Raw genomic sequence first — 14913 nt, forward strand, 5'->3', positions numbered from 1 at the left:
AATAAGTATTGATACACAGATTAGTATACGACTGTATTTATATATAGAAAGAGTTTTGCTACATACAAGCACAGTCACGTACTAATCTGTGTACCAATATTGATTTATTTATATTTAAAATTTAAATTAACACTATTTTCAATAAAATCTACTTTTTAATCAATCACATCATATTAATATATAAATTAGTACATAATTATATTTGCAACTATACTTTTTCATATAAAAAACTCAAAAGAAAATGGTGTATGTGTTGTGAGATGGTACAAATTCGTCCATGAACTTCATGTATGGAAGCGCTAGATGATCATGAGCTGTGATCAACGGTCAACCCAAACCAACTGACGATAGTTGCCAACCTTAACCAAACAATTTGATAACTATTTGGTAATTGAGAAATAATTTTTGCAGTCAGCAGATGCAGTTTACGTGTAGTCGGTTGTAAAAAAGTGAATTAATACAGGACCTATATAAAAAAAAAATTATTTTTATAACTTTTTTTTATTCATGTAGGTCTCCTTGAATATAAAAAGGTTTTTTTATAATTTTTTTTATTCATTCCGTACAGTTGACTGCACGTCGACTGTATTTGTCGACTGTATGTAGCAAAGCCCTTAAGCTAGTGAGAGTTTGCTAGTTGGATTCAGAAATGATATGAAATAGTTTTAAATGAAAAATAAAAATAAAATAAAAAAATATTATTATTTTTTAATATTATTATTATTTTAAAATTTAAAAAAATAAAATTTTAATTTAAAAAAATTAAATTATTTATTATATTTTATATAAAAATTTAAAATAATTATAATAATAAAATGAGATAAAATATTTTATGAATGGAAACATGGCTTTACTTTTATAAAAATTTGTGTAGAGGTAACTTTTGTTTGGACGTCGAGAGTGTGTTTTTGGTTTCATTATGTTAGGCTTTAAGCCTCGTGAGTCGCGACCACCTGCTTTTTAATTTTTTTTATTTTTAAAAACAATTTGTATAAATCTTAAATAAATAAATCTCGAGTCATTTTTTTTTATTTTTGTAAAAAAGTATAATAAAACCTATTCTATTTTCGTGCGACTCACTTTTTTATTAATGACTTATAAAATTTGTTTATTTAAAATTTATACCTAATATTATTCTTTTATTTTTATCAACTTTAGACTCTCACCTCTCTTTTACTCTTTATCCTAGCCTAGATTTGCTAGCTAGCTAGGCCTCAAAGTCACCCAAACAAATATTTGAAACTCATTGTAAAGCTAATCCTTCCCCTAATAAAATCAATTTGGAACTTGCATAGGAAGGAGTGTAAAAAAATATTTAAAAATCGATTAAACCGGATTAGACCGAATCAATTTAGTTTGTAAGCATTTCGATGCGATAGTTATTCTTAAGAACCAAAACCAGTTATAAATTAGTGTGGTATCGATTTTCAGATTTTGAAAACTAATTTAAATCGAACTAGACCGGTATATATATTTACAATTTTTTATATTATATATATTACATGCCAAAATTACTAATTAATATAACATGAAATTCTAATTTTATTATTTAAGTCTATTAATTTTATAACATAAAATTAATATAGGATGTTATATAACATAAAATTAATTTTATAATTTTTAATTTAACATTTGATTGAACATATCATTTTTAATCTTAAACATAAACATTAATATTAAATTATTAATATAAATTTACTTTTGATATATATATATATATAAATGATAAATACATTTTTGGCATAATAAATTATAATATATATTATTTTTTTAAATATATTTTTACACTTTTGATTATATATATATATATAAAGTCTAGAACTTATATAGACTATAGTTAAATTCAATACTATACTAGTATGTGTTAATTATTATAAAATAATGTATTTATCCTATAATACAAATAGACTAACAGTTTAGTATATTTAAATATTATATTATTACTAACACAGATAATTTGTAAAATCAGAAAAACTGAACCTAACCAAACTGAAACCGGAACTTCCAGTTTCGATAGTGAATTGGTTCGGTATCGGTTCTTAAATTTTTAAAATTGGTATATACCGGTTCGGTTCTGAAAAATATATACAAAACCTGACCCGTTACACTCCCAAACTTGAACATGAAAATCTATCCTAACCTAATCTCAATTCACCTATATTACAATATGAAACTTAACCAATTCGAACGTTGCAATCTCAATCACTTGAATGATTGACGTTCGATCAATAGGGTTACTATGTCAACCTTGACATTATTTATAATGATCCAATATTATTAATAGTGCTTCTAGTACCTTTATATTTAAAAGAGCTTAGTCAAGATTGAAATTGGAACTTATTAAATCAAATCAATATTATAAAGTCCTGTAACACATGATGGCCGGGGAATTGACCAGCCTATGAAATTCAGTCCTTCAACAAAACAATCAGAAGCTAGGAAAAAAAATAAGAGAAAAAGCTATGAAATTCAACACAATTAATCTAGCCACTATATATAGGACACGTTCAAATCGAACCTTCCTCAAAATCAAACCTTCGATCGATGTCATGACCATTACATTGTCTCATGAGATTCTAACAGCTAGCTGCTACATACATATATGTGTGTGTGTATGTATATATATATATATATTATGAGTAATGATCGATACCGGCCACACAATAAATTTCACAACATATTTTACAACGCATGTTGTAAAATAAGAGTATTTATATAAATTATGTTATTTTTATAAGGCATTTTATAAAAATATTTCTCATTTTAAAACATTAATTCTTGTAAAGTGTTGTAAATAATAATGCATGTTTATCATTTATATATATATATATATATATATTACTGTGTAACGTTCAGAATGTTTTTTGTTTCTTTTTTGATACCTTAAATATATATATATATATATATATAAATATATATATATATATATATATATATATATATATATATATATATATATATATATATATATATATATATATATATATATATATATATAAGGGAAGATTCATCTGATCTAAGTCAGTGATGTCCCATGCACGACTTAACTCATTCGGAAAATCGATACCTAATTAGGCGCGCTAATTTTATTGCTTTTCATGAGAGTGATCATGATGGCTTCATCAGAAGTACGCCTATTTTTGTATAAATATCGATAATTCCTCTGAAGACTAGCGAAGCTTGCTGACCTAAACTTACCTACCAAATTAAGAATATATATAGTCCTTACATTTGGAGAGAATATTTGGATATCATGTGCATGCAACGAAATATGCCATGAATACGATAATTAGGTTAAAAGAAGTATGTTGAATGCAAGGAGAAAAATGTGATATATATTTCTTGCTCCGAAACCTAAAAATTAAAGTCATGATCATCACCTATATAAGAAATTTGTGTGTCTATATGCATTAATAAAATTACATAAAGTACTCATTCATGTACGTACCATACATAAAGTCAGCACGAGCTAGATCATTAGTCATACAATAATAATTTGAAGTGATATATATCTTTGATCAATTTTCAAGCTAGCTAATTAAATGCGTGCATGCGTATCAATTGACGAAAGCAAACAATGATGTTTTAGCTGCATATATTTTTTGTATATATGCACACACACAAATATATATATATATATATATATATATGTAATATATATATAGCGAGAGAGAGAGAGAGAGAGAGAGAGAGAGAGAGAGAGAGAGAGAGAGAGAGAGAGAGAGAGAGAGAGAGAGAGAGAGAGAGAGAGAGAGAGAGAGAGAGAGAGAGAGAGAGAGAGAGAGAGAGAGAGAGAGGATGTATTCCGACAGTAGAAAAACACTGAATCTTGAAAAACACAAAGTTTGAGATATGTTTCTCAATTAGAAAAGATTATGTGATCAGCTAGGGTTTACTTTCTTTCTTTTTTATGAATGTGATCATCAGGGTGTACTTACTTTACTTAGGCGATCTAACTTCAATGCACTCTTTAACCATAGTTGTGTAAACTCCCTCCCTCCACATCTCTACTTCCTTATAATCAACGAGTCAAAACAAATAAGAAAATGCTAGATAATATATGCAAACGACTCTGCACACTCTTTTTAAAAAATAATGGAACCCACCATTAAAAAAATATACTTTTTATATGTAGATCATAAATTTTCCTACAATATTTTAAAGAATTCACGGAACTTACATACCCTAGCTATTTAATTATGAATAAAATGAATTAAGTAGAAAGTTAAATATAAAACCAAAGTGTTGAAAAAGTTGCTTTCATTTCGCATGGATTCTTTGAACCTTTTGAGTTGAGAGTTTCGACGACCTTGTTCTAGCTTGTTACAGTACTCAAACTCATGATTATTTTACTCCATGCATGATTAACAGTAATTACCAAATTCATGACCAGTGTTGATCATCAAACGCTTGTTTTATTTTGTATAGACACATAAAACCTTTTGAGTTATGCGTAAGTGGGAAAATTATCTCAAGAGATTTAGCATTAATCTGCAAATCTAGATATTTCGTGAAATTCACTAGGAAAAAAAATCTATTTTTAATGGTAGATCTGTGTTTTTATTTTTTTACGTAACTACACAAAATATTCTCATCATCCTAAACTTATGTATATCTAATATAAAATCGATTATTTTCACCACGATTGTTAATAGCAAATTGATTACTATATATATAAAATATATGAGAAATGATATTTGTAATCATAAGTATGCAATTGCGCATGACCATGCATTCACTTTTTTAAACTCCACTATTTTTTAATAATCATAAACTCCATTATTTTTCAAATCAACTGTAAGATATTTACAAACTTCACAACTATACCTAGCATTATTTACAATATATTAACGTGTCCGCCTTGGTTCATGTACCATTTTTGTCGAATCTCGTTACCTAAATATTTATCATCTTGGAAAGATAAAAAAGAAAAAAGGGTCATATATATTAATGTACGTAGCTAGATCGAATAATATTGTACGTACTTGTATATATGCTAGCTGCAATATTGTACTGATGTTGATGATCCGGTGCTGCACATCCACCTAAACGGCGTTGATTCCGGTGATTCCTTTCCTTTAGTTTTTGTCATCTTCTTGAGTAGTAGTACCGCATTGCATGGAGGTGGAGAAGGTGAGACTCCAATTTCAAGGCGACACAATGTTTGTTTGGCTGTAACCTAATCTCACGAATAACCATGCAGCATGAAAGAAGCTCTATATTCTTTGAATTAATCAAAACATTCAAATCAAATAAATAAAAACACTACTTGCTTATATATATAGTCAGGCCGGACTAATTAATTAGTTTTAATTAAATGTCAAACTAACAAATTATTTTTTATATATATGCCTTTTGCTCCTTTCCCCAGATACTACCCTCAACACAAAAGAGCAGGATGTACGTAGCACCAAGACCCGTCCCGATATATATATATATATATATAAGAACAAATATATATATATATATATATATATATTTTTAACGTACATTTAAAAAAAAAATTCACAAGATCACTAAAAAAACACTTTCTAATTAATCATTAAATAAAAAAAAAATTGTCGAGACCGATCGAGACCCAACAATTGGCGACTCTGGCATTTTTGCAACACAAAAATAGGTATAATAAAGGTGATTTGTTTATACGATCGAGAAGTCCTATAACTACAAATATATTTTATAAAAAAAATTTATAAATTGTAGTTTTATCATGTAATATATTAGATCTATTTTACAGTAAAAATAAATTTACAATCTCATATATCAAATCAAACACATCAATTTATGAGTTTAATTACTTTTGTAAAATTTCTTTGTGGTTAATATATTTCTTTATACATATAGAAACTCGGGTATTTAAATGAACAGTGCACGGATAGTATGTAGATCACAATTAAAATTTTTTTATTATTCATGTACTGTTCATAAAATATATATGATCACTAAATTAATATATCTATATTCTCTATATTTGCACGATACAATATTAATTTTACATGGTTTTTTCATAGTCGAGCTGCACTAATTAAGGTATATACTGCATGGGATGAATTCTAATTAGTGCATGCAGCTAAAAGAGATGCATGAGGTGATAGAATTTAACTAATAATTAAAAGGACAGATCAAACTGGTAAAGGTTAAGATGCCCTATGGAAATAAGTACGTAAGAATAGCGCTTCAAGGACAAACCTAACGAGGTCCTTTTGTCAGAAAAGAAACAGAGAGAAAGAAATATTTAAGATTAATAATAGATCGAAAACACATGAAAGATAGATCATATATCAAAAGGAAGTAATCAAGTGCATGGTCCCATGTTAAGACAAACACATGGAATGTGGAATATAGCCCAAGCATTCGACAACTTTGCGAGTGATCCATACAGAGACATGTTGACCGGATAATACCCACCCTGCAAACAAAACATCACGCAGAGAGAGAGAGAGAGAGATGTTTATGGTTTTTTCATTTCCCGAGAATCTAGAGCGCATCAGGCGCTGACCGCAGCATCGGAAAGAATTAACAAAAGGGTTTAACATATTCTAGCTAGTCATCTTGTTGTTTCTTTGTAATCGAGCATAAAAATAAGGGCATAAATAATAAACAAACTAGCTGCAATTCGTGGGGTTTCGAGCTTTATACATATATAAGTAAATTAAGCAGAGAATGGATGCATATGCAGCATATTAAGCGGGGGGATCTGAGAAAATAAGAACAAAGGAAGAGAACAAAGAATAGCTCATCACCAAGACAAGGTCATGCATACCCAATTAATCCATAATTCACGCGATGAGAACCCTTTTGACGCCGGAAAATATGGTCTTAACTTCGTTCTGGGTTGATCTTAAGCTATATTGAAGTTGCAATTCCGATAATATATCAATGAATAATTCTATTTAAAAGTCTTTATACTGCACGCTCTAATTTAAATCAAATCAAATTATATAATATGAGTTTTGTGTGGTGTAAAAGTCTTCAAAGACCAAGATCTTTTCAAATTTGGATAAAATATTAGGGGTTGAAGGAAAAAATTAAGAAAGTTTTTAAATTCCTTGCTATTGGAATAAGAGAACTATATATAAAAGTTTTTGTTTTTTTCACACAAGGGGTAGAGCCAAAGGAATAATTATAAGACACGGGGAGGGAATATTGGGGGAGTCCAGAGGTGATCAATAGGTTGTAGATTAGAGAAATTAACAGTAGTAGCCGTTGAATTGAAAGCAGCTTGAGGTTAGAGTACTAATTTCTAGTACCATCCCCACGTGACGTGCTTATATTTTTTAATTAGTAGGATCACTCTTGGTCTCCTCGCACGAAAATCATCATATTTTCAGACCAATTTAATTTTTAGTCGTGTTTTAATTAATGATCATGATAATCAAGCTTTTAATGTTATGTTTTACCCGAAATTTTGATCGATTGTCCATGATATTTTGATCGATTAAATCAAGAAGCACATGATATTAAATAAAAAAAAAAAAGGATCATCCTTAAAATTCTCAACAAGAAAAACGTTTATTTTGATCGATTTTTTGCAATGATCAAAATGACTATTTGTTACAAGAATAAGTCTGTTTACTTGCTTAGCAAATAATCATTCTCGTCACAAATAATCATTTTTTTTTATATAGTCAAACAAAATCTTATTTATAATTAGAGAATTAAAGAACTTAATATTTGTTTAACTTAGTTGAATTCCTATAATAAGAGAATTAAAGTACTCTTAACTTAGTTTTCTTCTCTAGTATAGGAGATTTAGTTCTTTAATTCTAATCATGTGACAAATTAATGGCTTACACATGGATCAAATTACTTTCATGCCATTGATTAGATAGCTAAGTGGAGTTTTGAACACTCAAGTCATCTTTAACAAATTCAAGTTTTCATTCAAATTGTCCCCCTTGCTTTTTTATGTACTTGAAATATATATAGTAATTTGGGCGGTGTAAGATTAAAGAGGTGTACCAGACAGTCTAGACCGATCGAGTTGGCCTATATACAGAGATATGGGAAAATTTAGAAAATTTTAAGTCTCGGAAAATAGCTGATCCTGTGCTAGCTCTTTCTTATCTATTGCATGTACTGATCTATAGTTATTCCCTATTAAGAATATAATACAAATAATTAAATTTATATATCTTTTCATCCATTTAAATTTTTGGAATAAGTGAAAATTTTACATGATATCAAAACAGGAATCCTAAGTTCGAACTCCGACTATATATTCTATTTCATTTAATTAAATATTTCACGTGGTGATTTTAAGACACTCCATAGCTTAAAATGTTGAGACAAATGGTAATTTTACATTCCTCGATCTTTTCTCTCACATAGACCGTATTTTAACTGATATTATTCCTTGTTGGGTCCGCTTGCACGTATGTGTACACTAGCTCCATCTTCTCAATTATTCACTGCGTGTCCTAGAGACCACGACCAAAGACTTGGACCAGACTTAATTTGCTGCAACTGTTCTTGTAAAAAATTAAAGACCAAGCTGGCCGACTAGCTAGCTAGCTATAGAACTACCTAGAAATGGTCGGTTAATTTGCTTGAGTTAGGGTCTGACTAAATCCCACGATGTTCCTTTTTAATCAATATTCGTCGAGTTATTAGCAGTTTAAAAACTATATATGTGCATGCAAGCTGCTTGTTTAACATTTTTTGGGGAAAAGGGAAGTAGCTGGCCGGGGTGGGTTTTGAAGGTGCTTATTTTTGGGGATAAAGTTTTAATGTCAAAACCTCACAACAATGCATGAAATAATGTGTCATGAATCAAATCTTAGATCTTGTTTGGTTACACGGTTTAGATGAGATGAAATGATTTGATTTTGTATAACTAAAACACCATCCCTAAGATTCCCAATAAGTCATTATCATGATGAATATATATATATATAGAGAGAGAGAGAGAGAGTACCATACAAGCATTAAACATTTGCAATAAAATTAAGATAATTTCAAGAGAAATTAATTAATTCTATGGCTTCAAGAAATTGAGTTTTACCATAAAAATCCTTAAAATAATTCTTAATCAAGCCACGGGAAAGCAAGAACTAAACCCTCATAAGGGCTTTCTTTGAACAGGGATATTATTTTGGCTGCCAGTCAATCGTCGTGATGGAAAATAAATTAAGGGAATATTCCAATTCAAGAAGGCCTTAAAAGGGAAATGAATTATAATAAAATTACTAGAATCCCATCCAAACAAAAAGAGAGGGGAATTTATATGGGTTTGGATCCATTGACGTACAGATAGAGAGAGAGACTCCATTATTACTCCTCAGAATTGTACCATAGCTAGCCTTCTGTTTTCTCGACTTCCAACCATTATAATTACAAGCAGAAACCACCATTATATGCCTGCCTGCCTGCACCTCCTTTCCCATTTCCTACTACAACAGATAGGTAGAAAAACGGATCCACCTCTCTTTCTCTCTATCCGTGGAAAGGTCTCTGATTCCTCTGCACCGTCACATAAATACACAGAACTTCCTCTTTTTTTACTAACCCTACTCTGATGACTCTTCTCCTCAAGAAAAATAAAAAATAAAACTTTTCTTTCCAACCTTCGTCCCAAAAACTTTTGCTTCCTTTCTCAAACTTCCTGCCCAAGCACTTTTTCAAATCAATGGCTAGCTAGCTAGCCAGTTGTCTAGCTCTGAAATTGATTACACCTCTCTCTCTCTCTCTACATATATTTTTCTTTTTCAACAACCCCAAAAGGATCCTACTAAAAAGCACCTTCACTCTCCCTTAATATAGTCGATCAAATCATGAGGCACTCATACTATAATCGCTGCTTATCATATACAGCACCTTTCTTTTTAAGCTCTCACACCATCCCCTTTGGAGTTTCATGCAACCAATTTCTTGCTTTCTGAATGTTTCTTTTCTCTTACCTATTCCTAGTACTGATGCCTCCTCCTCGATCACTTCCCCGACGAACTCTCTGATCATGATCCTGATCTCTCCCTTTCAGTAGTTTAAGAACTTTAGTAGTGGCTCTTTGCCCAAGCCAGATCTCCAATCTACACCAGCTTAATTAATTTTCTGCATGTTCCTCTGTCAAAAACCTACAATAATGATACCTCCATCACCCTTGCCTGACCTCTCGTTACAGATCAGCCCTCCTTTGATCTCAGATTTTGAAGCGAAAAAAGAAGCAGTCGTGATCATCAGCTGTGATGATGGAGGAGTAGTACTTGCAAGAAATAAAGCAGCACTCTACAGCGATAGGAGCTCAACTACCACCGACTCCGGAAGCAGTGAAAGCGATTTAAGCCATGAAAATGGCTTCCTCCTCCACCCAGATCATCAGATGATCAGGAGTACTACTTATAACAATAATAACAATCGTGGTCTTTCTGAGGCGCCCATGTTAAGCTTAGGGCTTGAAATGGCTGATCATTTGAGTACTCCCCCACTTGCAAAAGTACTGCCAAGAAACCATTATTATCATCATCATCATCACAAACACAATCATCATCCTCAAATCTACGGCCGGGAGTTCAAGATCAGAAATAACCCGAGATTGACAGGAGGTGCTGTGAAAAGAAGCGTCAGAGCTCCCAGAATGAGATGGACTACGACCCTCCATGCCCATTTTGTTCACGCAGTAGAACTTCTTGGCGGCCATGAAAGTAACATACATAGCACGACAACTCGAGCTATTTAATTATTCATGTTTATTACTTTTGATGCTCTTTAATTCCATTCTTCATCACAAAAAATGTTGATAATCTTCTGTTTTTCCTACTTTTATTACTAGGAGCAACACCGAAGTCTGTATTAGAGTTGATGAACGTCAAGGATCTAACCCTAGCTCACGTGAAGAGTCATTTGCAGGTGGGATTCCTGTGTTCAATCCATAATCTCCGGTTTCTGTGAACTTAGAATCTGGTTTTGTATCCTTTTATTTGTCGTGTTCTATATATTCGTGTTGACAATAACGATACGTATAGTAGTGGGGTGTGGAGATGAAGGGGCTTAGGACAAAGATGGAGTCTAGAGGGAAATCTTTACAATGTGGAAAATTTTCTCATTTTTTTTTTTCTCCATTGATGTTCATGCAGATGTATAGAACAGTGAAGAGCACTGACAAAGGATCAGGTAATTTGTCAAAAAGGTCCCTCGGTTTTAATTTCTCCTGCTATTATTCTCTTTGTTGGAGAGTATTGCTGATCCAAATGCGACAGAACTCTATCATTTGATCCACTGTTTCCCAACAGACAATAAAAAATTATTGATATGAAAAATTATATATTGTTCAATGTTTTTTGCATTCAATACCATGGCCCGTTCATGATGATACATTATTATCAACCGATGATTTTGGCATGTTAGGACACCTTGAATATCTTATAATTTTGTGAATATTAGTGACATATTTTGAGTGAAGATGTTTTATTGAGTTTTAGAAAAAGAAGAGAGAAAAATTGAATAAAAATATTATAAATTTAAAAATTATTTGAATATAATTTTTTAATAATAATTTTCTTTTAAAGTTTGTAAAAGTTACATTGATTTATGTGTTTGATATAATGATTAGGTGATAATTAGATAAAAATATTAAAAATTAAAATATATTTAATATTTCAAGAGAATAAAATTACGAAAAAGTTCTCAAAACGGTCAAACATGTCTTTAATCAGCCAATGCTAAAGAAATATTAAAATAAATCATAAAAAATGTTATAGATATATTATTGGTATCAATTTTCTTAGGCAAAATGCAATTACTTTTTGTTTTGTGGTCATTTATAAGCGTGCATGCTATGATGCAAAGAAGAATTAGATTTTCTTTTTTCCTTTTAATTAGATTTTTTTTTTTTGGATTTTACTTTTTGAAGTGAGTTTTCTTTTTTTAAAAAAAGAAAAATAAAGATGGCATCATAATTAATGCTTTATTTGGGTGGGGCCTTTTGTTGGTTACAAAAGTGGGGATCAGGAGGACAGCCCTTAGTACATGAGGTGAATTATTGGGAGGGTGTCTGATAAAGCTAGAGCAAATGGCTCTATCTATGATTAATAATATTGCAGGTCAGGGGAAGACACATATTGTTTTGAACCCAAGGCCAGGGTTGGACCTTCCTTCTCCTCATCATCAAAAAGCAAACATTCTGACACTACTGCCAAAATCCCAAAGGTGAGAGAGTGCATGTATCGGTACTGCTATTGCATTTAATTTTGCAACTTCCATCTCAATTACTTCTATTTTAATTTCTTGCCTTTTCTCATCGTGATCATGGGTATGGACCATCATACACTTTCGCTTTGGTTATTTCTAGAATGCCAGATCGATCACTTGGAAAATTAGAATTAAAAATGATATTTACAGTATTATGATACATGATTTTCGAGTACTTATTTTGAAAAAAGGTGGACAAATCTGTAATTTATATAAAAGAATTATTTTCTAATAATGGATCTTACTTTTTTAAAAAAGAGTATACAAAATTTACATATTTTAAAACTGTATCTAACACTACTCACAAATCGTTTGAGCAATGTACTCAATACTCAACCATTCATGATATTGCAAGTCCATGATAATCTGAAAAGATATAAATATATAAAGTAGATCTTACACTACTTATTGAATATCATGAATATTGCTTGACCCATTTTGTATGTTTATCTCTATCCTACTCAAGTCTATAAAGTTTGAATAATAACTTCAAAGAATCCAAATCGTTACTGTATATGGACAATCAGACAAAAAGGTACTCGGAGGAATAGGATTAATTGATTTATGCATTTTAGTTATGTTATTACAAGCTTGGTATATATATGTAACATACCACTTACTGTGAGACACGTAAGTTGATGTGGCAAGTTTCTGCATCAGCGATGTTTTTAGTGTTCCAAAAGAGAAGTTTGTAAATAGATTTATTCTATGAAGATGTCCTAGCTAGCTAGCTCGAAAACAAGGTTTCTTATTTTGTTGTACTTGATATTAATAGTGCAAGTTTACCCATGACCTAGTACTAGCTAGTACTAGAATTTTTTGATCACTTAATTTTAATTAGCATTGTCGATCCGATCATGGATCATGGGGTCATATCTGCAGCACTCAAAGTTAGGGCTTAATTCCATGGATGTTCTCTGCAGTAGATTTTCAATTTGTACTTTATATTATATATATATTAACAACAAATTTATGATCCACACCGCGCAAGCTAGCACTATGTGGATAAAGATCCCCGACAATTTTTGCAAGTACTTTTTACAATTAGAGACATAGATACAACATACGAACTCCAAAATATTTATTAATGTTACCTATAGACAATGTGAATCCTCGAATTAAGTATCGTGGGATCCACATCATGTTGTGTCTACTCCTCTAATGGCAGAATGTCTTGATCCATGCATGCATGTGCAAGCATTATTGGAAGTACTGCATGTTGGCCTCATTACTATACCTAATCTTCTTCTTCTCTAAGTTTGAATCACTGTGACTATATATGCCTCAGACAGTTTTCTAGCTCTTTTGTTCCTGTATTTGTTCCTAATATATGATTGTTTATTCTTTCCATGTATAAATCCGTGACCAGAATGGAGACAAGCAGTGGGAGTAGTAGCAGATCTCGTGCAGGAAATAATTATGCTTTGGCACATTTTCATGATTTCGAGGCAAACGATGCCAAGGTATATATATATAGATGCAGCATCATGCATGTTTGTCATGTCATAAAAAAACAAGACCATATAAAACATGTTTAATTAATTTTTTTTATATTGACTATTGTATATATATAGTTTCCTTAATGTGATTTATAATATAATGTTACATTTTAATGATTAATTACAGGTACTGGATAGACACAATATTAATGCAGACAGCAGCTTGAAGGAGATGATGATCAGGTTGGATGATTCTAGCAACAATATGCAGTCACCATCGAATACTTCGCTTAATCTGGAGTTCACCCTTGGAAGGCCAAATTGGCAAATGGACTCAAAAAACTTAATCCCTGATCTTAAATGTCATAACAATACGATCATGAGCTAGCTCATTTACATGATCATGCATGATGTTCATGATCTTTTGTCGTCGTACGTGAATATATGGAGATTTTAAAATAGTAATTGTCTACTCTGCATGTTTCTTATATAATTGAGTAATATTAATACACCTACAGTATATAATTATGTTTTAAATTGAGAGTATTTTTGTAAAATGATGACACTTCTATAAATTAATTAATTTATATATAGTATATTAGATCTATTTTATAAAATAATTAAGGTACTGTATATATATATATTTATATTTTATAAAAATAATTATAACTAAACCTAGTATCATGCCTTAGCTAGCAAACACATTGGGCTACGTACAGTCGTCATGATTACAAAATCATTTTGATGGTTTTATCGAAAGTATCTAAAATTCGTGAAGTTCATCACGCATGATAGGTTTCGGGTATGGGACCAATATGGGCCATACTCGGTCCATGGAAGGCCCATTGTAGGGTCCTGATTAAGGACATGTGGGTCAAGGAAATTGTATAAAATATCTATGGGTACATGCAACTTGTGAAATGGTTTAACTCAACCTACGAATCGGCTCCATATCTACGGCATTTAAATGCGCATTTGAAAAAATGTCTCTTGCATTCAATGAAGCAAAAACAACACTATTTACTTCCAAGGATTTGCTGGAAACTTAGATTCATGCATCTATCTCTCTCCCACGCCAAAAAGGTTTAAAGATATATACACTATAATATTTAATGCTTTCCTAAGCATAATGTGTAGGCCTCAACTTAATATGTTCTCTTTTTTCAAGCTCTATCATGGAGTTTGGACAATGAACCTTCTTTTTTTTTTTTTTTTTTTTTTGAGTATAACAATGAATCTTTATTGAAATAACTGGAAACAAAGTTCACTCAATACAGTATTTCTCACT

At 30.9% G+C, this 14913-nt stretch overlaps 1 protein-coding gene across 1 annotated transcript; it reads left to right on the top strand.

Moving 5' to 3' along the window:
• The first annotated feature begins 9279 nt into the window (after window positions 1-9279).
• On the top strand, window positions 9280-14113 carry LOC122298456 (probable transcription factor KAN4). Its single transcript, XM_043108195.1, has 6 exons — window positions 9280-10640; window positions 10769-10845; window positions 11073-11109; window positions 12039-12144; window positions 13556-13649; window positions 13813-14113. Exons 1-6 carry the CDS (start codon window positions 10055-10057, stop codon window positions 14011-14013), a joined length of 1101 nt encoding a protein of 366 aa, XP_042964129.1. The 5' UTR covers window positions 9280-10054; the 3' UTR covers window positions 14014-14113.
• The last annotated feature ends 800 nt before the right edge of the window (window positions 14114-14913 follow it).

The sequence above is a fragment of the Carya illinoinensis genome, chromosome 16 (genome assembly GCF_018687715.1).
Source record: "Carya illinoinensis cultivar Pawnee chromosome 16, C.illinoinensisPawnee_v1, whole genome shotgun sequence".
NCBI lineage: Eukaryota > Viridiplantae > Streptophyta > Magnoliopsida > Fagales > Juglandaceae > Carya > Carya illinoinensis.